General features: G+C 38.1%; 1 protein-coding gene across 3 annotated transcripts in view; it reads right to left on the reverse strand.

Annotated features, from left to right (window-relative positions):
• Positions 1 to 20074, reverse strand: part of LOC149221245 (protein SEEDLING LETHAL 1, chloroplastic-like) — a 51503-nt gene extending 31429 nt beyond the window's left edge. For 2 of the 3 annotated variants that reach the window (XM_089385056.1, XM_089385057.1), the window contains exon 1: positions 19148 to 20074. In XM_089385056.1, coding sequence (XP_089241182.1) covers positions 19148 to 19927 — 780 coding nt within the window. In that variant the 5' untranslated portion in view covers positions 19928 to 20074. Of the gene's footprint in view, positions 1 to 18498 lie in introns of those variants that run through there. The other variant, XM_089385055.1, reaches the window with a different exon arrangement.
• Positions 20075 to 24597: the final 4523 nt, after the last annotated feature.

Consider the following 24597-nt stretch of genomic DNA (forward strand, 5'->3'; position numbering starts at 1 on the left):
CTGATCCCAGCTCCTATTTCCTTGCGCACTGGAGCCCCTATTTCCTTACGCAATTCTCCTATTTGCTAGCGCACAAGGGAGCTCCTATTCTTTAGCACAAATCCCTATTTCCTTGCGCACTTTTGATCTCCTATTTCTTAGGACACAAGCTCTCAATTTTGCACTCTCCACAAACAAATATGAACTCACAAACTTATGTGAATTATGTGCCTTCATCCTCCTTTTTATAGACCTAATTCGAGCATGCAAGGAAGGCCCAGTTCAATTTTAGAATTTGAGTTCTGATGGCGAGTTAACTAAGAGTGATACTCTTTCTCTCTCCAATCAACACTTGGAGTCTTAACTCGTTCTTCCTTCAATCAAGACTGAAGACTAACTCACTCTAACTGAACTTGTAACTGCCACCTCGCTCTATAGTCACACTGATGAAGACTCCAGTTAACTAAAGCTCCAACTCTACACATGCCATCTTGATGATTATTCCAATAAATTGGAAATAAACTCATCCTAACTGAAGTCTAACTCATGAGCTCACACTCATACTAAGAGAAAGACAAATTGAGGTCTTCACTGGCTAAGGCACAAGCCAAAAAACTTTTACTCACCACATTTTCAACAGAGCATGTGCTTCGACAACTTGATTAGGACAAAATAAGGAGTCCAACTTAGCCATGTGCAGGCAATTGCAGATTATGACAACAAAAGTAATCAGTTGGCAAGTTAATATAGTGCATAGGTTGCTTACGCATATTGTTCCCCACCTGGATGAGAATGATTTTCTTGAGATCTTCAAACAAGTAGATTCTTACACAAAATCTTTTTGAGTTCTAAAGTTCTGAAAATAAGGGGGCTCATGAATAATAAATCTCCCATGGGCACGTGGATACGCTCAACAGCAAGCCCAAAATTTATGGGAAGGGTAGGGAACTCAACCCATATAGGACAACATAACAAACTATTGAACAAAAAAACCTTCAACTCTAGGTGAAAATATAAAAAGCATATTTTAAAAGATCTATGGTCCACAAGCAACAATAGAAGCATAGTGTGGCTCCTTATAAAGGGGAAAAAGGAAAAGTATTTAGTTATTATTTGCATTTTATGCTAGTGCCAACTATATGACTCCCATACCCTTCTTAATTCAAGCCTTGACAATGGCCCCCAAAGGGATGCAACCAACAAAGTACTTAACTAGTGTGTGCCTTTTATCTGTTGTAAGGATTTGCACTTAGAAATAGAAAATATCAATGGAAATTTCATCCATAGAATTATCAACACCTTTTGATAACCCCTCAAAATGAACTTTCAAGGTGATTAGGGCAGGAATATCTTGCTCACAAGTACCAACAATAGACTTATCATGAGCTACCATACTTGAAAGTTGGGGTATGGTCACAGAAGGTGCCCAAAGACCTTATAATAAGCAACAGTGAGCTAGTTAGGGCTCGAGGGATGGTCATAAAAGGCACCCAAAGACCTTAGAACAAATGACAACAAGCTAGTTAGGGCCAACACAAGCTAGAGAAACTACTAATCTTTGAAAATCAAGGGGGAATTTGTGCAGAAGAGGCAAATATTTGATGATACTATTTTGGTAGAAGAGGAGATTCACTCAAGTCGGATTAGAGAGGAATAAGGAATGGTAATCAAGTTAGATATGGCAAATGCCTTTGACAAAGCCAAGCATAAATTCCTCTTTGTTGTTCTTTCTAGATTTGAATATGTTCAAAGGTAATAGGGTGGATACCAGCATGTATAAGCTTCTCATGGATCTCTCCTCTAGTCAATGGTAGATCAATTGTTTTCTTCAAAGCCTCGAGAGGACTAAGGCAGGGCTACCCCCTCTCCCCTCTCCTCTATATTTTAATGGTGGAATCCCTTAGTAGAAGGGTGGAGAAAAAAAGAAGCTGGGGCAACCTTGAGAGGACTAAGGGAGTAAAGGGTATTAACCATGTTCAATTCGTAGATGACACCCTCTTTATGGTTGGAGCCTCTACAACTATAGCAGCTAGATTTAATGAAGTGTTAGAGAACTTCACACAAGCCTCATGGGGACTTGTCAATAAAAGGAAAAGCCTTCTCCACACTTGGAACACAAGTAAAGTCACACAAGCAAGAATACAACATATCTTACAAATTGCATCTCAAGAAGAGTGATCCTCATTTAGATATCTAGGAAGCCCTATTGTTCTTAAGACCTTTCCCCCTCCCCTCATGGCATCTGATCCTAGACAAATTCAAATCGCAGATGGAAAAGTGGGGAGCACAATGGCTAAACCGAGCAAGTCACTTAGTCCTCCTTAATGTAGTCCTGACAAGGCTACCTCTCTTCCAATTCTCAACAACTCTAGCCCTAGAAAGGGATGGAAGGGGAATAACTAAAGAACTGTGGAAATTCCTTTAGCAAGGAGGCAAATCAAACTCCAAAAAAATCACTTAGTCAAATGAGGCATAATCAAAACCCCAATTTCTCATGGAGGCCTTGGAGTAAAGGATCCATCAATGATGAATCTTGCATTTGGAGGAAAGCTTCTATGGCGTCTAATCATAAGATAACAATGACTAGTGAAAATAGGTTTTACTAAAGTAATACCTAACAAGATCAAGGAAATGAAGTCTAATCATAAGATAAACTAAAGAACTATGGAAATTCCTTTGGCAAGGAGGCAAATCAAACTCCAAAAAAATCCACTTAGTCAAATGGGGCATAGTCAAAACCCCAATTTCTCATGGAGGCCTTGGAGTAAAGGATCCATCAATGATGAATCTTGCATTTGGAGGAAAACTTCTATGGCGTCTAATCATAAGATAATAATGACTAGTGAAAATAGGTTTTACTAAAGTAATACCTAACAAGATCAAGGAAATGAAGTTTGGATAAGCCCATCATAAGAAAAGGAGGTTCACAAACATGGAGATTGATTTCGGCAACGATTCCTCTAACCCAATCCCGCCTCTCTTGGATCTCAAGGAAAAAAATTTACAAACCCCTTTAATTATGAACCAATTCTTCCACCCAATTAATAATTGGTTCTCAAAAAATAGGGTGCATTCTTTCTTCGATATATCAAAATGGAGATCATCTGGTTCCTAGATCAGATAGATGACAAATTTCCCTCCTAATCTTAGCCCACTCCTCCACTCCTCTTTCTCTTGTCTTTTAGGGTGTGCTACATCCTCTCTACATGAAAACTCAAGACATTGGGGTGCAAGGATATGAATCTCAAATCTTCCCTCAAAATCCTCCCCCTCAACAAAAAAATCTAGTCTTGAGTATGGCATTTGGATGGACTTCCAAAAATTAGTATATTTTGTTGGACTCTCATAAAAAAATTCTTACCATGGAAACTTACAAAAAAGAGAAATACAAAGACTTTCTAAATGTATTTTGTGTTGCAAAGAAAGCAAGAATATTCACAGTCTCTTTATTGAATGTGAATTTGCAAAAAAAGGATGGCAGCAAATCATTTAGGAGATGGCCCCTAAGTTCCTTTGGCCAAAAGAAATAACTCAATATTTTGAGGACTGACACAAGCATATCAAAAGATCACTAAAACATAAGGATCTATTAAAACAAATCTGGTTAGCCCTTCCAAAATATGTTTGCTGGAAAATTTAGCTAGCCAAAAATAGATCGATATTTCAAGGAATCAACACAAAATCCTATATAGTAGCAAAACGAGCCAAATTACAACAAGCAGAACATCTGAGATCCAAAGGATTCAAGATCTACAAGCCACAAGAGATAGATATGCTCAAAACCAAGTGGATAAAGCAATTCAACATAGAAATTTTCATAATGAAAATCGCCCAGAGGACAAAACAATGGCAACTAACTCTTACAAAAAGAGAATTACAGGGATGGATGAAGAAGCAATCCTGGAGCATCAAAATCCAACCCAGGGGTGGCAAGTGCGAGAGGGGCAATATTCAACCCTAGAGGACAATTAGAAAAATCATATGCTTGGAATCTAGGAAAAGCATCAAACAATCAGGCGGAATGGTATGCTTTGTAGTAGGGATTAAACCTACCCAAAAGCCTTTCAATTTGAAAAAACATCATAATAGGGGACTCCAATAATGTTATTTGCCACTTGAATATGAACACAACTCCATTAGACCAAGGCTACTACAAATCTACAAAAGGATATCCCATTTGTTATTATCATTCTCAAATTATAAAACATTTCATGTGCTAAGAGGCTCTAAAGCAAATAGCCTTACAAACTAAGCAACAAGGAGCACTACAGAACCCTATGGGTGGAAAAAACCACAACCTTCCTCCTGGTTCCATGACTCCCCCCAAGGAATCCACACCCCTCACTTTTCCATATCACAACAAAGAAGAAGCAAAGGTGATCAAGCTGACAAGGGGAATGTTCGAATCGATGGTTGATAGACTTATGGTGATAAATGGCACCGGTTTCGTGGTCATGCTGACTAGACCCATGCATCCTCCAAAATAAATAACTACTTAACAACCCCTTCAAGTGGTGTGAGGAAACCAAAATAGTACACCCACCACTCCAGATTTGCACTAGTATTAACTTGCCCATGGGAGACAGAGGTTCAACCAAGGAGCAACGTCAAAGATCAATGTTGCACAAAGTGGGGACGTTTTTTGGAAGCGAAGAGTCAAAAGCATCATTTTCCAAAAATCGAGAAAGTGAAGTGTCTTCGAAGCGTCTACAATATATATATATATATATATATATATATATATATATATATGTACAATGGATGCCATATCTATCTTGATTTATGTACAAATATGCATGTTTTCATATCTTCTACAACTAATTTGGTATTTTGGAATTTTTTTTAATATAGATGCAAATATATATATATATGGCATCCATTACCATCTAAAATCTAGATTCTTCTCCTCTTCTCTAGCGTTTGCCTCTACCACGATTGTCTAGGGATATTAGTCAAAATTGCCCAATTTTGATCAAACTACCTAATCCAAGCCTTAAAATATGGTTAAAAAAAACTTAACATGTTTGATCAATGATTTTGACTTGATTGAAAGGTATTTTTTTGCTAAGGCCATGACAAAGGAATTTAACAATTAACATCACCAACACTAGTGTACATACAAGGCTTGGCGCTCTTGATTAAATGCCAATCACATAGCCTCATACATGATATAATCTACGAAATGCCACAATCCCATTGATCCTGAATTCTTGAAAATTGTTAAGTCTGTTGAATTTTGAATAGGATATGAAATTTTATTTTCTCCATATGAAGTTCAATGAGGCTCAAACCGCTCTCAAACATCCCGAGTCATTTCAAGGTAATGTTAAAAATTTAAGTAAAATGATGAAAATGAAAGATAAAGGAGAATGTCACTTTTACTTTAAGAATTTAACAGTACCATGAGGGAGCATCAAGAAAGCATCTAAGGAGCACCAAGGGAGTGTCTAGGAAGCCCCAACCCAACTTAAGTTAAAGAAAAAATTGAGAATTCCAGCCCCAGCGGAACCGCTCATCTCCCTCTAAATTTGCTCGTGATCCGCACGGATCTATGCCCAAATGCGCACGGACCCATGGCAAATCCTTTTCCGAATTTGTGGATCAGGCACGCACGGTTCCAAATTTCAAGGAATCGCCTCAAAACGGCAGATCCGTACGGGACGTGATTCCAGCCTTAGATCCTGGGGGGAGGATCCTGCAAGCTCGGCTAGAAATTAACGGAATAATTGGGCCGAGGTACTTCGTCCATGTAATCTCAGTAGCAATATCCCTGGACCTGCTCAAATTGATGAAGAGATCATTCCAACTCAAGCGCAGCACAAATAAATATGCATGCACTCTTGTTAATATTTGTTGGTCGACATTTCGCAAGGATAGCAAAGGTCTTAACAAAGCTCTAGCTATCACTCAAGGTTCTTTGCTATTTTACTGGCAGACATCTCCATAGAGGCGAAGCGAGGAAGTGGAAGGCAAAATGGAAGCAAGAGATGAACCCGAGCATGGGCATGCAGTGAGGAAAGAGGAGATAGAGGAAGAGTTATGGCAACTCTAGGAAATGTACATGGGACTCAACATTAGGATAGATCAATCCGCGGTGGCACTCTCCACAACCATGGAGATTATGTCAAAACATAAGAGCCTAATTCAGTGCTAGGAGATGTTATCGAAACCAAACCGGTGATCAACCTGGAAAACCCTATGAACCAGGAAACAGTGAAAAAACCAGACCAAAAAAAAAGATTGACCAAAAACACACAAAATACTCAAATTATAAAGAAAACCATATATATTCATGTGCATCCATACGAATCCAAACCATTTGCACACAAATAAGAAAAAGTTTTCATTTATATAACATGTAAGGGCGCACATAACCAAAATAGCACCAAGTGCAATCTATCTCTAAACCGAAAATATATCAACAAACACGCTCTAGATGGCCTCTAGCACCCAAAAAAAATCATGCTACAACAAATACCTAAATATCATCAAAATCATTGCCTATATTGGGATCTTTGTCATCAATATCACCCTCTACGCATTAAAATAATATAAAAAAAATGTAGCATGTCAAGTCAAGATTTTGTTTAAGTGATGGGTACATTTTTAGTAGGGACATTATAGAGGAGTTCAACAACCAATGCCACTAACATCAAGGTACATAGAGGGCTTGGTGCTCTTGATTAAATACTAGTTCCATACCCTCGTACATAACAAAATCCAATGGAAATGTTGCAATCCCAATCTTGAAATACTAAAAAACTAATAAGTATGTTGGCTTTTGAGTGAACTATAAAATTCAACTTTCTCTGTATGAAATCCAATGAGGTCGGAACCACTTTTAAACATCCTGAGTCAATTCATGGTAATGTTAAAAATTTTAAGCAAAAGGATGAAAATGAAAGATAAAGGAGAATGTCACTTTTACTTGCATAGCAATAATAGGACCATAGGCTTGAATATTAGGCTACCCCACTCAAAAAAGCTTTTTTTTAATTGTGCTTGGAACGTCATTGGTCACATAGTTAGGAACCAACCAGTTCAATACAAAACTAGTTGGTTCGGTGCCCAACTAGCGAGTCCATTATACAACTGTCCAGTTTGGTACCCAACATGGCATTTCTGGTTCCAGACCTCAAACCGGACTAGTTTGACCTCCAAACTAGTCAGATCGGCCAATTCCATCGGTTCCAATCTGGTTCTAATAATAATGGTTGCACTTGGGGATGGTTGTGGAGCATATTATCTCATTATGGTATGGTGTGGTATATATGCTTATCTTGGATATGGATGATGGTTCTACTCCCCCAAGGGATTAGATGATGGTGTTGGGAGGTAGATGTTTCATGATGTTGTTGATGTTTCTCAATGACGTGGTGTGTTGATGTATGATGTTGGTAGTACTAGAAGGGGGTGTTTTACATGGTCCTCACATGTTGGATGTGTAACGAGGAACACACTTGATGATTTGATGGGTTAGCACTTTGTAATGTTCCCTTCTCTTACGAAGTTACTGTGGTGGAATGGTTCATGTTACCTTTGTGGGATTTTTCTAGGTGATAAAACTTAATGTTGTAACATTTGCTAGACATCACTTATGGAGAAGTGTGTTTATTGATGTGAGTACCCTCATTTGTGTGTTATTTCCTAAGTTTCAGTTAGGGGAGGGGTACTACATATGACTTGATGGTGATCTAACCTTTTTCCTAATATTGAATGATGATTTTTGATGTAATAATCGCTAGTGGTGGTGCTCATTAGGTTGGGCATTATATTTTTTTGTTATCACGATGGGGCTTTTCCAAGGAGAACATCTTTTATTTACATGGTACAACATTTTATCAAAGTGCACCCCCCATTGGCACACATGTTCATGGTGATTTGATCTATTGATGACTAATTAGAGGGGGTCTACGATTATATTTGAGCACTAACCTTTGTGCACACATGTTGAGGTTGATTTAAATATTCAATTGTTAAACTATTAAAATTTATCTAGATTAATGTTAATAGCTTGTGCACCCTACTTCTTTGGTTTCCTTTTTACACTTAAAGGGGTTATTTAGAGGTTGGTTATGGAGAGTTTTGTTGTGATGCATGTGGCATACTTTGAAGGGCCACATGTATGGCACATTACATGCATTTACTTGGTCATCTTACTATATTTGGGCATATCCTTGGAGGGCGAACTTCTGAAAACACTTCTTGCTATTCTTGGAGGTGTATATTTATTTATTTCATTGGGTTGTGGCTTGGTCAAAACTCTATTTTTTCGCCCTTATCTCCCAGGGTTTGGTTCCTTGGAAGTTGCCCACATATTATTTTGGGGTTCGGCTACTTAATCTTGCACATGTGAATTGGTCGCATGCATCTTGTGGACCACTTGCTATTTTTACAGGTTGCTTATGGAGAATTCTCCTAGGAGGAATATTTTATGGAGGGCACACTTTGTAAGTTTGTCATTAAGGTCAAAGAACTTGTCCAGCATCAATGTCAACAAGACCTCGAGGATGAAAATCCTTTTGGAAATGATAAAGATACATCCTAAAATTGGCATGTGTGACAGTAATCTAAATGTGAAAGAAGATATCTAATAAGGAATATATTTTTTCAAAAAAAAAAAAACCTCACGGAGAAACCCAAGGGAAGTCTCCCTACATTCGTGGATAGCATACCTAGTAAAAGTTAAAACCATCACCATAGACTAGTGCACCTACCCTAGGGGGATCCAAACTGGGCATTTGCTGGCACAAAACTAGCCAAATGCCCAGCAACATTAGTGATAATCAATTGAGTTGACCCCTTGAGCTGTCTTATAAGGAATATTTACTATATAGTGATCAAAATAATGCATCCACTGTATGCATAATCAGCCAAAAAATGAAATGCATTTCTTGCTGCTCTAAGCCTCCGATAAATGATACCTGCCTCCACCTTCAAAGTGTTTGACCTTTTAACTTATGATAACTGATCGGTATAACCAGTGTTGTTCTGAATGTATCTTGCAAGAACTCATCAAAACCATTTTTTATGTTTCCAAGGAAAGAACCTGATGAACCGAACAATATCTGGACTTAAGGTGCAAATCCATGCATTAACAGGTCCTAACTATATTTTAAATTTTTGTGTATTATGATAAAATTATAGATAAGAGAAATAAAACAAAAATAGTGTTGGCATTATGGCACAGGTGTAACGCTATGGTACAGGTGTTGTCCTTGATGGCAACTCTCTTTGATAACAGATCTCAGTTCAGACTACAAGAATGAAGAGAAAATTCATATACGCAGGTTCATTAAGATCAAGTCGCGTATACACGCAGGTTGGACTTTATAAAAGTGCGTATATGCGTATACACGCACTTTCATGCAAGGAAAAGCGCATATATGTTGGAAAACTTACCCTTGGTCCATGGCAGTTAGTTCTTGGAATTTGAACCTATGGTTTTGGACCATGGTATCTCGACAGACGTGTTGATCCCTAGTATTGAGTTGATGGTATTGTATTACTATGGTTTTGGACCGTGGTATTGTGAAGGGCCTAAGGCTATAAAAGGAGAAGAAGATCATTAGGCAAGTGTATCGAAAAAGTCTTGAATATCTGATGAAGAAAGAGATCTAATTTGCAGGTTCTGGGTTGATGGTGCATTGTTTGATCTGAGCTAAGAAGGGATCTCACCGGTAGATGGAAGACAAGATCTAAGGATAGATCGAGATCAAATGGTTTGAAATGAACTATTTTTGATTATGCTTATTCTAGATCGGCATACTGACGCATGTTATGAGTATGATTGATGTCTGATACAGCTGCAAAGTTATAAGAAAATATTTTTAGATCTATACGCAGGTTGGCCTTTGAAAAAGTGCGTATGTACGCGGGTTTGATTCACTGTAGTAGCGTATACCTTTTGAAGTTTGATTTTTGAAGTTGCAGTTGGGTCTGATTGTTATTGCAGAGTTCTGTAGTCTGCTCTATGTTCAGGTGACTGGGTAGTTGACAGGGTTTCAGTGTTTCAGTGATTCAAAGATTGATGATGCTAGTATTGATTGTTTTTGTGCTTCATTGATCCTTATGGGTCCAGTATGAAAACTGGATGAATCGTGGTCTTCAGATTGTAGTGTTGTGCTTCAGGAGTATCCAGTCTGAAAATGTATGAAACGTGGTACCTGGAGGAGAGAAGATTGTAGGCCGGCGCCTACAAGAGCAAAGGGGGTTGAAGCTCCCTTCCAGGAGAGTCTGGAAAACGAGAGAAGGTTGTAGCCTTCTGCAGGTTGTAGCCTGCGTACTGGTATAAGGCTGCACCAGTACAAAAGATTGTAAACTAAAGTTTCCTATTAAAGAAAGATAGAGACGACTTGCAGCAGGTGGTTTTCACCCACATTGGGTTTCCACCTTATATCATGGTGTTCATGTGTGCTTCTTGTGTGTGATGATCTATTCTGTTTACTGTACTTGCTTACTGTTCATATGATCTGATGCCTAACTAAATGAATTAACTGAATCATAAATATTCTGGATATACGCTAGTTGCTTTAGACACAGTAGCGTATACACGCGAGTTCACTTAATTGAAGTAGCGTATATGGTTCTGAATATAGAAATGAAAAAAATTTACTGATCTCATAATACTGATTCACCCCCCCCCCCCTCTCAATATTATTTCCAACAATTGGTATCAGAGCAGGTCCTTCAGAGAAGCTTGATCGCTTGAAGGAAGATCATTCATCATGAGCAACTATGAGAGGGAAGCATCAATCAGGCCACCAATTTTTGATGGGACAAACTTCATTTATTGCAAGGTAAGAGTTACTGCCTATCTTCAATCTCTTGGTATAGAAGTTTGGGATATCATAGAGACAGGCTACACTTTTCCTTCAGCTACTCCTACAGATTCGGCCGAGAAGAAGAAATATGAAACAAATGCTAAAGCAGTCAATACTCTGTTGGGATGCTTATCCCAATCGAAATTCGTGAAGGTTATGCAATATAAATTCGCAAAAGAAATATGGGACAAGATTGTCTTGAGCTATGAAGGAGACGAACAGGTAAAGCGTGCTAAACTTCAAACTCTCAGGATTCAGTATGAGAATCCCAGAATGTATAATGATGAAAGTGTGGCTAACTATTTCCTTAGGGAGATGAGATTGTTAATTGCATGAAAAACTTGGGTGAAGAAATAAAAGAGGCTATTGTGGTTGAAAAAGTCCTAAGATCCTTGTCCCCCAAGTTTGAATCTAAAGTGTCCGCTATAGAAGAAAAGGAGAATCTACAAACTCTCACCATGACTCAACTACATGGAATTTTAACTGCTTATGAAATGAGAAAAGGAGGTCCATCAGACAGGAGAGACGCTGCCTTCAAAGGAGAATACTATGAATTAGGACACGAAGAAGAAGAAGAATCAAATTTTGTCAGAAATCTTCAACGGGGTACTGGAAGGTTCAGAGGTAAGTTACCTTTCAAATGTTTTGCTTGTGGAAGAGTAGGTCACTATGCTGCCAAATGTCCTCATAAAGATAAGATTGACAAGGGAAAGGAACCTGTTAAATGGAACAAGAAACAGAATGCAAATAAGAAAAGCTTTTACACTCATGAGGATAGTGATGGTCTTTCAAATAGTGATGAAGGTGAACAAGGTAATAAATATAAACTTTTAATGGCTTTTGAAGATGATGACTACATGGATGTATAGATGTAGAAGGTTTTTGTGAAGAGATGACTAATCTCAAAGTTTGCTTAGAAGAGAAAAATGCAATTATTGATTCTCTACAATGTCAACTGGCTGAAAAGGAAAAACATCTTGAAAAATTGGAATGTGAAATTGTTTGTCTTAGAAAGGAGATTGAGAAAACAAAAGCTATTAATCTTAAATTTGTTAAAGGATCTGAAACCTTGGATGAGATTATCAATGTGCAGCGTTCTCCACTGATCAAGACAGGTCTGGGATATAATGGAGAAACATCTCAAGCTTCTACCTCCAAAAGTTATCTTGATGCAGCAAGGAAGAGCGAGCAAAGGCCTAATAGAAGTCATCAGGTGAATCAGGGACAGTTTACCTCAAGAACGAATAAAGACTATCAAGAAATTCGGGGACAAGCTACCTTAAGGACAAACAGAAGCTACAATCAGCCACAGGTAAAATCTTCCCAATTTGCCTCAAGAATGGATGTTAATAGAAACTACAATCGGTTGGATGATAGATTTGATAATCGCAGAAGTTTCTTCAATGGCCAATGTTTTTCTTGCCATAACTTCGGTCACAAAGCAGCTCAATGTGTTGCCTACAAGACAATCATGACTAGAGAAGCTCAAAAGCAAAGAAGTATGACTGGGAGTACAAAAAGGACCTATAACAACTTCTCGGCTCTTGAAAATGAAATTGAATGTTCTATTTGTAATAACTTTGGTCATGAAGACTCTGAATGCAGGAGCAGGTTTTGGAAGACAACACAGAAGGAACAAACCTCAAGTGCCAGAACATGGAGAATGAAGGAACCACAACCAGAAAGATGTGGGATAGCTTTCTATGCAGAAGGGCAGGAAAATCTATGGTATATCGACAGCGGATGTTCGAAGCATATGACGGGGGACAAAGAAAAACTTGAATCATATACTGCATTAGAAAAGGGAAAAAAGGTTTCTTTTGGAAACAATATCTCTGCAGCTATAAAAGGGAAAGGCGTTGCTCAGTTGAAAGAAAAGGTCAAAGCTGGAAATGTTTTGTATGTTGATGGATTGAAGCATAATCTTCTGAGTGTCAGTCAGATGTGCGATCAAGGAACAGAGGTAATATTTAGATCAAATGAATGTCGTGTTTGTGATCTTGATATAGGTGAAACAATGATCAAAGGTAGAAGGACTCCAAATAATCTATACATATTTGAAGAAGGACAACAACAATGCTATTTGAGCAAGGATGAGGAACACTGGTTATGGCACCGGAGGTTGGGGCATTTAAGCTTTTCACAGATAAGGAAAGCCTGCAAATACCAGGCAGTTCGTGGTCTTCCAGATATCAAAATTCCAGACAACACCATATGCAAATCATGTCAGTTTGGAAAGCAAACCAGAACTAACTTTCCAGAGAAGGAAGGATCAGCTAGCATGCCTCTTGAGCTAGTCCATACAGATGTATGTGGTCCATTTAGAAAAAGGACACCTCGACGAGAAGAATACTTGATATTATTCATTGACGATTTCTCCAGGTTTGTTTGGTTGGGACTTATGAAGCACAAAGACGAAGCATTCGAAAAATTCAAATCCTTCAAGGCATTGGTTGAAAATGAATCAGGTTACAAAATTAAGTGCCTCAGGTCCGACAGAGGTGGGGAGTTTACCTCAAATGAATTTTTTGATTTCTGTGAAGAACATGGAATAAGAAGGGAATTCTCTACAGCAAGGACTCCTCAGCAGAATGGGGTGGCAGAAAGAATGAACAAAACAATCCAACAAATGGCCCGTGCCATGCTTGATGAATCTGGAACTCCCGCAACCTTCTGGGGTGAAGCTGCATATGCCGCAGTAGTGATTCTCAACAAAACAAATGTACGAGTGAACAGCACTCAAACTCCTCATGAACTCTGGTTCGGTGAGACTCCTTCGGTGAAACATTTCAAAATTTTTGGAAGCAAACGCTATATCAAGAATACTGATGAACAGCTTGGCAAACTTGAACCTAGAGCAAATGAAGGCATTCTCCTTGGTTATTCTCCTTATAGCAAAGCATATAAGTGTTACAATAAAAGACTTGGAAGAATAGTTGACAACATTGATGTAGTGATTGATGAAAAAGGATACATTCCTAGGCAAGTAAATCATGAAGATATCGAAGAAGATGAAGACTACCCTCCAAATCAAACTGATGATGAAGAAGAAGAACCTCAAGAGGCACCAGAGGAACAGATAAGGATAGAAGAGAAGTCTCCATCCAGGTATGTTCAAAAGAACCATCCAGAATCTCAGATTTTGGGACAGAAAGAGGCAGGTGTACAAACAAGAAGAACAATAGCAGAAGCCTCAAGCTATTTGGCATTGCTCTCCTCCACTGAACCACAAAGTGTAAAAGAAGCATGCAAAGATGAATGTTGGGTCAAGGCTATGGATGAAGAACTTGAGCAGATCGAAAAGAACAACACTTGGGAGTTGGTTCCTAGACCAAAAGATAAGAATGTCATAGGGACAAAATGGATCTTCAAAAATAAATTAAATGAAAATGGGGAAGTAGTTAGAAACAAGGCAACACTGGTGTGTAAGGGATATGCTCAACAAGAGGGAATAGACTTTGAAGAAACTTTTGCTCCGGTTGCTAGACTTGAGGCCATCCGAATGTTCCTTGCCCTTTCTAGCTCTCAAAAATTCAAAGTATTTCAAATGGACGTGAAGTCAGCCTTTTTGAATGGAGACTTGGAAGAAGAAGTATACATTGAGCAACCAGATGGCTTTATCCTTGGAAATGATCCAAATCTTGTATGCAGACTTAAAAAGGCTCTCTATGGGCTTAAACAAGCTCCAAGGGCTTGGTACTATCGGTTGGATAAATACTTTCATCAACAAGGTTTTTCAAAAGGATCAGCAGATAGCAATCTCTATATAAAAATTGTAAATAACAAATTGCTAATACTTGTTGTGTATGTAGATGATATTATCTTTGGCAGCAATGAAGAGGCTATGAGTCAAAACTTTGCCTTGGTGATGCAGAAAGAATTCGAAATGTCATTACTTGGAGAATTGACATATTTTCTTGGATTGCAAATCCAACAAAATGAAGGAGGTATTTTCTTGTCTCAAACCAAGTACCTCAAGCAGATCTTGAAGAAGTATGGCATGGAAGATTCGAAACCAGTATGTACCCCCATGGTTACAGGATGCAGCCTCAGTGCAAATGATGAATCAGCAGCAGTACATCAACCAACCTATAGATCCATGATTGGGAGTTTGCTTTATTTGACAGGTACCCGACCAGATATTATGCATGCAGTGGGAATAGTTGGAAGGTTTCAAGCCAACCCAAAGGAAACTCATCTTCAGGCAGTCAAAAGAATCTTCAAGTATCTTTAAGGGACTCAAAACTATGGATTATGGTATCCTAGAGATACAGATCTCACTCTTCATGCTTACACAGATGCAGATTGGGCCGGAAGCGTGGATGACAGGAAGAGCACAAGTGGCGGTGCATTCTTCGTGGGTTCCAGATTAGTATCTTGGTTCAGCAAGAAACGAAGTTCGATTGCTTTATCTACAGCTGAAGCAGAATATGTGGTTGCGACATCTTGTTGCACACAACTCCTTTGGATGATGCAAACCTTGCAGGATTTTCAAATCACTTGCACTCCACCTGTCTCTATCTTATGTGATAATACAAGTGCAATCAGCATTTCAAAGAATCCAGTCATGCATTCAAAGACCAAGCACATACCAATCAAGTATCACTTTCTCCGGGAACAAGTGCTTGAACAAAAGGTCAAGTTGGAGTATGTTCCTTCAAAGGAACAAGTTGCTGATATTCTCACCAAACCACTGCCCAGGGAAACTTTTGAATATCTCAGACAAAAACTGCAAGTCGTTGATGCTTTATCCTGCTATTGAAGCTTGTCTATTCTAAAGAAAAGTTGGGGTACGCGAGTTGAATAAGGGATATCCGCGTACATACGCCAATTTATGCAGGTGCAGTAGCGTATATGGAGTTCTGAGGAAATTCAGGAAGGGCAGACTCTGGTTGGAGAGAGTCTGAGATGGGTCTATCAGAGACCATCAGGCACAGGTTCAGGGGGAGCAGATTAACTTCTAATAATGCATTGTTGGCATTACCTTAGAAGCTTTTGGTTCTAGTTCACAACTGTTGTTGGTTTCAGGAGAAGGAGCACAGAAGGAAATCTTGGTTGCTGATCTAAATGGTGATTAACAGATGTTGTTGATGACTTTCATAAGTCTTGGTCTAGATATTTTGTCTCTATGTCATGTATCTCTCTTGTGGTATCTCTTTTATGATGTCAAGGCCATGTATCGGCCTATTTTGGTTTCCCCACTATGCCTGGGATGATTGATGTAATGTAATTGGTTGTCATATGTAAATTTCTGATGTAACCCCACTTGGTTGGGTGGTTGATTCCCACTTGAGTGGGTGATGGATGTATATATTGAGTCTTTTGGTGATAGGAAGGTCTTTTATAATGTATAAGTCATGGTTCTTTTGAAGAACATCTTTTTGCAGATCTTGCCTACAGTCAGGGGGAGCATGTTCAGCACAGCAGAATAGAGATATCAACATGTACTCAGGGGGAGCACAGCCCTTTGCCCTTGATGACAAAGGGGGAGAATGACTTTGAGAATCTTGGGGTTGCCATCAAGTCCAAAGGGGGAGATTGTTGGCATTATGGCACAGGTGTAACGCTATGGTACAGGTGTTGTCCTTGATGGCAACTCTCTTTGATAACAGATCTCAGTTCAGACTACAAGAATGAAGAGAAAATTCATATACGCAGGTTCATTAAGATCAAGTCGCGTATACACGCAGGTTGGACTTTATAAAAGTGCGTATATGCGTATACACGCACTTTCATGCAAGGAAAAGCGTGGATATGTTGGAAAACTTACCCTTGGTCCATGGCAGTTAGTTCTTGGAATTTGAGCCTATGGTTTTGGACCATGGTATCTCAACAGACGTGTTGATCCCTAGTATTGAGTTGATGGTATTGTATTACTATGGTTTTGGACCGTGGTATTGTGAAGGGCCTAAGGCTATAAAAGGAGAAGAAGATCATTAGGCAAGTGTATCGAAAAAGTCTTGAATATCTGATAAAGAAAGAGATCTAATTTGCAGGTTCTGGGTTGATGGTGCATTGTTTGATCTGAGCTAAGAAGGGATCTCACCGGTAGATGGAAGACAAGATCTAAGGATAGATCGGGATCAAATGGTTTGAAATGAACTATTTTTTATTATGCTTATTCTAGATCGGCATACTGACGCATGTTATGAGTATGATTGATGTCTGATACAGCTGCAAAGTTATAAGAAAATATTTTTAGATCTATACGCAGGTTGGCCTTTGAAAAAGTGTGTATGTACGCGGGTTTGATTCACTGTAGTAGCGTATACCTTTTGAAGTTTGATTTTTGAAGTTGCAGTTGGGTCTGATTGTTATTGCAGAGTTCTGTAGTCTGCTCTATGTTCAGGTGACTAGGTAGTTGACAGGGTTTCAGTGTTTCAGTGATTCAAAGATTGATGATGCTAGTATTGATTGTTTTTGTGCTTCAATGATCCTTATGGGTCCAGTATGAAAACTGGATGAATCGTGGTCTTCAGATTGTAGTGTTGTGCTTCAGGAGTATCCAGTCTGAAAATGTATGAAACGTGGTACCTGGAGGAGAGAAGATTGTAGGCCGGCGCCTACATACTAGTATCTTAGCTAGTACAAGAGCAAAGGGGGTTGAAGCTCCCTTCCAGGAGAGTCTGGAAAACAAGAGAAGGTTGTAGCCTGCGTACTGGTATAAGGCTACACCAGTACAAAAGATTGTAAACTGAAGTTTCCTATTAAAGAAAGATAGAGACGACTTGCAGCAGGTGGTTTTCACCCACATTGGGTTTCCACCTTATATCATGGTGTTCATGTGTGCTTCTTGTGTGTGATGATCTATTTTGTTTACTGTACTTGCTTACTGTTCATATGATCTGATGCCTAACTAAATGAATTAACTGAATCATAAATATTTGGATATACGCTAGTTGCTTTAGACACAGTAGCGTATACACGCGAGTTCACTTAATTGAAGTAGCGTATATGGTTCTGAATATAGAAATGAAAAAGTTTTATTGATCTCATAACACTGATTCACCCCCCCCCTTCTCAGTATTATTTCCAACAAATAGTTGGCAGCACCAAAGTTTTAATAACGCTGGGTTTAATGGCCTAGTGATATAACGTCATGACACTTTATTATATTAATTGCTTCTTAAACAACATTTATGAAAAGTGACAAACTAACATACCCTGTACAAGTTGTGAAAAGACATGAAATCAAAACCATACCCTCTACAAGTTGCGAAAAGACATGAAATCAAAACCATGCCCTGTACAAGTTGCAGAAAGATGTGACATCAAAAGCACACGGAAAGTTTAACTCGACAATACTTTATTATAGTAATTGCTTCTTAAACACATTTGTTAAGGGTGACAAACTAACATTCCCTATACAAGCTGCAGAATGACATGAAATCAAAACCATGCCCTGTATAAGTTGCAGAAAGCACACAGAAAGTTTGTATGTATGATGGACCCAAGAATGTCGCAAGAAACTAAAAATTAAATAAGTACATAACATAAAAGATCAATGAACGTCAGCAGTAAGACCACTGGATTGACATTAAATAGCATCTTAGAGATCTCAGTGACCTTTATTAAAAACAGTTCAGCCATGCTTAGCAAGTTTGCATTTAATTAAGTTTTATCTGAAGCAACATTAGCTTCAAACAAAGATGGTTGTATTCATTAGAAGATGCACCCAAAGAAAACAACAAGATGGTAAAGGAGCTCAACAACACCCAATGAAGGCTGATTTTATACGGAATTAAGTAGATTCAAATACTGTTCAATATACAGAGATAAAGAATTTGGCCAAAATAATAATCTAACATAACAATGTCAATTAAACTCATGGAAGTAGATTCAGTGGCACTTTTTCGGATTTGTACAATTGCAGCTGTAGTTCTTGCATCCTCCAAATACGAGTATTTAAGACACAGGCAATCACAGTGCATTTCGTAGATAGTTGATGGAATATGTTTATATAACTTTGAATATAAAGTTTATCTATCAAATCCACGCATCTTCCATTCAGACCGATGGAAGCAAATTCAATACAAGCAATGGTTCTCCTTCATTGTGGATTGATTGACGCGCAAATATCCATCACACAAATCTTTCAATCTATGATAAAATTCCTCATCTTTTGTTCTCAGCATAACAGATAAAGGAAGGTCAATATCATTTTCAACCAAAAACCTGTGCCTGGGCTTAATTCTCCTTTCTAAACTGAAAGCAAAGTACTGAGGGAAGGCCTTCAAATCATCAACATTCCCACCCATATCATTGACTAAATAATCCAATTTGGGTCTGAAATTACCATCAACACTATAGTTAAAAAGTGGAGGAAATTTCAGAAACATACTCACCGCGTCTTTATATGATAATCCCAGGTTTTGAAAATACTGCAACCGCGGCATTAGCTTGCCTTCCACGCTACAAGGAAGAAGAAACGAATATTTACCCACGTCGGTAAATCCGAGTCGCTGTAGAAAATAAAGAGTTGGCCGGAGCTGCTCCTTCACGCTGCAGGCCAGTAACCGGGGGCGCCGGTAAATAACCCTGCGCAAGCGGGTTGCAGGGATGTGGACCTCCCGCAGGAGAAAGGTGAAAACGGGCCTTAACTGGCAGGGTACGCTAGCAGTTAATGCCTCTGGACAGATGTTGAAGAGCCTTCCTAGATCTGTGTCGAGAATACCCATGGCTTGTAGAAACTTAACAACGGATTGGATTGAGTTTAGACTGGTGCTTGAGATTGAAGGGTTCTTTGCTATGACGCCGTATGTGTCGACCTCAATGCTTTCCAGGTACGCCAGTTTTTCTCTCACTTCATCTGTCACGGAGTGCTCTTCCCTTCCTTCATCCTGATTTTCTTGATTCTGTTTTGGCCGCCCACGAAGAAGAGGAACGGAGGCAGAGACTGTGGCAGAGACATTCCTCTTCTTCTTGGGTTGGGGAAGTGTTGGACGCCAAATAGAAGAACAAGAAAAAGTGACGCCCAAGTTCAAGTTCAGTTTGGGCGTTGCAGGAAGAGAACAGGGGCAGAGGCAGTGCTGCATGGAGGGTTTGCAAATTCCCCTCCACTCCAAATGGAGAATCGGGGGGACTTCCACATTCACTTTCTTGAAATTGTTGCATTCCACTCCCATGGCAGGAGTTTCTTCATATTTATCCACACGGACATCCGCTTCATTCTCCCGTTTTTTCTACCGAATGGTCATGTCTGCTTTGCTTCCAACCTCCTCTGCGCTTTCGTGAGGCCGAAACTATAAAATGTGTCCCAGGTACCGACTGGCTCGAAGGGAGTAGGATAATTGGTCGATGACTTGGGTTTTTTCAATTGGACCTTATCGGATTTCTTTGATTTAATTTTTGTTGAAAAGGATTTTCAAATTTTGTGAAAATTGTACAATTTAATTGCAAAAAAAAATTCACCAATTTGGACCTTTTTCAATTTGCAATTTTATATAAAAGAATTTAGGTGAACGGAAAGAACCCAAACCTTCTATTACTTTTTATAACATTATTTTATGCATAATCTAATTAGCAAATGAAACGGTCCTAGCCTTGATGGTTAGTTGCGCTGGTTGAAGCCCCCGCCAAACCTTTGGCCTTTTGTCATGAAGTGTGGGTTCAATTTTTCTTGGGTTTTTTGGGTCCATCAGGGTTAGGCCTCGCAGTTTGGGCCAGTGGGTGTGAAGCCCTTTCGAGTTGTGGGTCTGTCGAGGGTTATTCCGTAGAAATAAAACACCACTTCAAAAAAAACAACAACAACAACAAATGAAATGGTCATTTCACAATTATTTTCAATTTTGACCAAAATTCATTAGAGATTTTTAAGAACTATAAGTTTAAGTTGTTTCATATGTATATTTCTAGTTCCTCAAGGGTTTTTTTGAGTGTTGAATTCATTTATGCATTCAAAAGTGCAATTTAAACAACAAGAAATCATAATCTTACTAGAAATTGTATTGTCGGTTTCTCGCAAAAAAAGGTCATTTCGTGTATTAGTTAGATTGATCCTTACTCTTACTTTTATATTGAAAAGTAAATGTTTTTTTTTGTTGAATGAGTGGAATAAGTGAAGTTTTGAAAAGTAAATATCATTTTAAAAGTTTAATTACATATTTTTTATCTTATACATTATTCATATTATTCATTTTATATATGTTCATATCAATAGTTAGAATAAATGAAAAAGTGGGGCAACCTAGTTGGTGATGTTGGAGTTAGCAAGGACATTGGCCCCCCAAATCTCGAGTCCAAGTCCTCCCTGGGTGAAAAAAATGTACTCCAAGTGAACAAAAAGTGTTCAATGGAAAATATGCAAAAAATGAAAAAAAAAAATTATAAATGATATATTGTATTTTTTTTCTTTTTCGTAAAGTTATTAAAATAGTTAGGAAATTAGAATTAGTATAGATACAATTTTATCCTCGATCTATTAAGTGTATGAAGGATCAAATTTCTCAATGTGTTATTACAACTTTATTTGCCACCTTAGAAGTCAGCTTAAAAGATCCACTTATCTGTCAAATTGAAGCATTGATGTTCTACCCTAGGAAAGAGATATTAAGCACATCATCACTCATAGTCCACTAACAAGGAGTGATATATTACTCTTTGCTATATTATAAGAAGCAGTGATTACTCTCTACATCCAAGCAAGGAACAATGACCCTGCCAAGCTTCTAAACTTGTTCATTTCCAAGGAGATCAGTTTGAGAAGGTTTGAATTACCTCGACTAATGGTATAGGAATATGTACTAGACTCTAAATTCATTAGGACCTAGGTTTCTAGATTCATCCTCTCCTCTCCTTCCTTCACCAAATCTATACAGTAAAACCATTCCTAAGGGAGGAGACATAGAGAGACACTTGTAACTCAAAGAGAGCCTTCATGCACAGAGCCTGTACTCTTGAGTTTGCCTTGCTTGCGAGGGTGAACCAAGGAGGAGCTTGGAGCAAGGAGCTAGGAGAAGCCTCAATCAAGACTCAAGGTATAACCATTGGTTGATGTGTTGTTATTCTATTATTAATATAGATCTTCACGTTTTCCCCTTTAATTGTCTTATGTATTCAATGTTTGATGCAAGTAATTGATAGATCTAATCATTCCTTAAGTAGATCATATTAGATTTATAGATAATTAATATTCTCTTTGCTTAGATTGGTTTGAGATTAATATGTGCTTTGTCTCTCATGTGTAGGAAGCAAGTGTTAGCTAAGGCAATGGTCTCTATAGTTACATCAACCAAATCATGTGAGCTCAATCATCGTAAATCATGTGTGCATTTTAATCTCATCCTTGTTAGGCATAAATAATGATTAATTGTCTTAGGTATAGAGGAACTATATCATGATCTATCTATTGTTCTATCATGCATCAACAGTAGATATGTGGGAATATTCACTTGGAAATAGGGGGATTTTCTTAAAAGAAAAGTGGTGACTCCAGTAGTGATAGATCTTTAAGGTTCATTCTTATTTGAGTTTAATTATTTGTCCTTTCTACTCTCTAGGTTTGGTGTGTGGTTTATTTTTGTCTTTTGCACTTGTCTAGGTCTTCAAAATCACTTGATCTGACAGATCTATTTCAAATCCATGAGAAAACTTGTGTTTCCTCTTCATTATTCCTCATAGGCTTATATGGAGTGATGCATCACCCTTTGCCAATGTACAAATAGTGATGATTGGTCTTTGCCCTTAACTGAAGAGCGATGATGCTTGTAAGTTATACTTTTTCGAAAATTTATGAGTTTTCTCTCTAATTTGTTGTCTAATTAGGTCCAGAGGTGTCTTGAGGTTAGATATCTCATATTTTAGTCTCAAAACCTCTTCTTCCTGAGTCTAATTTGATCTTGTAAATTAGAGTGCCTCTAATGTGCCTTTTGGTGCATCTTCATTGTTTATGTTTACTTAAGTGTGTTTCCTAGTGACTTTAGAAAAGTTTTAAGTCTTCACTGATTGATTTGGTTATGTCATTGGTATTGATTTCATATTGATCATCATTATGGAATTGGGAAATCATGTCTAGATCACCATTTTGCAAATTTGGGTGTTTTCAATTTTTTTTGTGTTTCCCCTATCGGTGAAGTTTGTTCCACTTAGTAGGCAATCATCACATATTTGGAGAGGGTCAAAGAACGATGCATTGTTCCCTAATAAATATTTTAGGGGAGATAATGCTTACATAGTCACTCTCGTTGCATTGGTTACATGTGATGACCCTTGTAAGGTACACAAAAAGGGCCTACAAGGTGCAAAAAACACTCATTTTCACCAAAAAAGAAAATTGGGCTTTTTCGTGTGTACTCTGAGGATTTTACTCTTTGGAAAAAAATCCTTTAGAACTTGGTTTTTTTAATGGAAATGTTTCAATATCATTTCATGTTATAAAAAGGAAAAAGAAAAATTGCATTTTAGAACCATTCCTTTATGGGAATTTCAAGGTTGTATTGGAGCGTTGGTTTTGAATTTTGGACTTTAAAGTTATCTTTTGGAGTGATTGATAGTTAATTTGAGTTGAGTGATTGTTTTAGTGTTCTATATAGAGAAAAAGAAGCTTCTTGTTCTCTCCCTTGGACAGATTTTATCAAAAGGAAAAACTTGCATTTTTGAATTGCCATATTTTGATTTTTCTTTCAATTTGAAAAGACTTGTAACATCATTTGGTCCATTTCATACCCTTGGGAGTAATCAATGCCATTTAAAGCAAAGTGATTAATTTAAAATCAATTAAACCTTTTTTTTTATAGTAAACCAACATTAGAATAGGATTTAGTGCCTTGGATTAAGTAGGAGAGTAAACTCTCCAAGGCCAAAAAATTGAAACTAGAAGTCACTAGGGAGTGCAAAATCTATTGGTGGCAATGAGTGTTTGAAAGAAATTCTCCTCTAACATAAGAGTCAAGCACAAGGTTGCATTGGATGAATGTAGAGCGATATCCCCACTCCATTTGTTTGCAGTGTCTATTGAACTAATATGCATATAAGGATCTCTTGGGGGCACATTTCTCTACAGGAAAGACCTTATTAGGGTTTTGGGCTTAGTTTCCCTATCCACACATGTGGTCCCAACCCATGCCTTTTTTTCTCGGTCATTTGATTGTGAAGTGTTAGCCATAGTGGTCATTCTTTATGAAACTTGACCTAGGTGACTATGGGTGGGAAGTACCTAAGGTACCTAAGATGGACATTACATAATTGCATCAATACTCTTAGGGGGGCCTATGTGCTACTTGTGGGCACTTGTGTCAGTAAATGTTGGTACTCGGAGATTACTGTAACTACTCCCCATACCTTCATTAATTGGACTTGGTTCTTGATCACCCTAAGTTGACTTTTAGAAGGCCCCCTTTATCCATTGGTTTGCTTGATGATAGCTTTAGATTTCCTAGGGGTGTGTTATGTTGTTATAAACGTAATTATAAATGTAAATGATAATTAATTAAATCAAAAGTCAAGGATCACATACCCTTTCATCTCGTGACCAATCAATACTATAAGTAAACCATCGCAAGGGTTATTGTATCATCATTCGTATTCATTCTATCAATCAATACATATTTTGATTATACAATTAGGTTTACACATATACAATAGGGATTGTTATAACATTGGTATCAAAGACAAAAAAAAATATGGCCTCACCATAAATTGTTGTTGTACCTTGTCTATATTGTACAATTTTTCTTGTTGTGGAGCCACTATGATAGTTTTCACTCTCCCTAGTGCTATTCATGCTTCTGTACTATCATGTTCAAACTTTTCCCTAGCTTGTTGCACCCTCATGCTTTGTCACCTTGTTCATTATTCC

This window comes from Pinus tabuliformis, chromosome Q (assembly GCF_031772625.1).
Source record: "Pinus tabuliformis cultivar Carrire ecotype Pingquan chromosome Q, CPIR1, whole genome shotgun sequence".
Taxonomy (NCBI): domain Eukaryota; kingdom Viridiplantae; phylum Streptophyta; class Pinopsida; order Pinales; family Pinaceae; genus Pinus; species Pinus tabuliformis.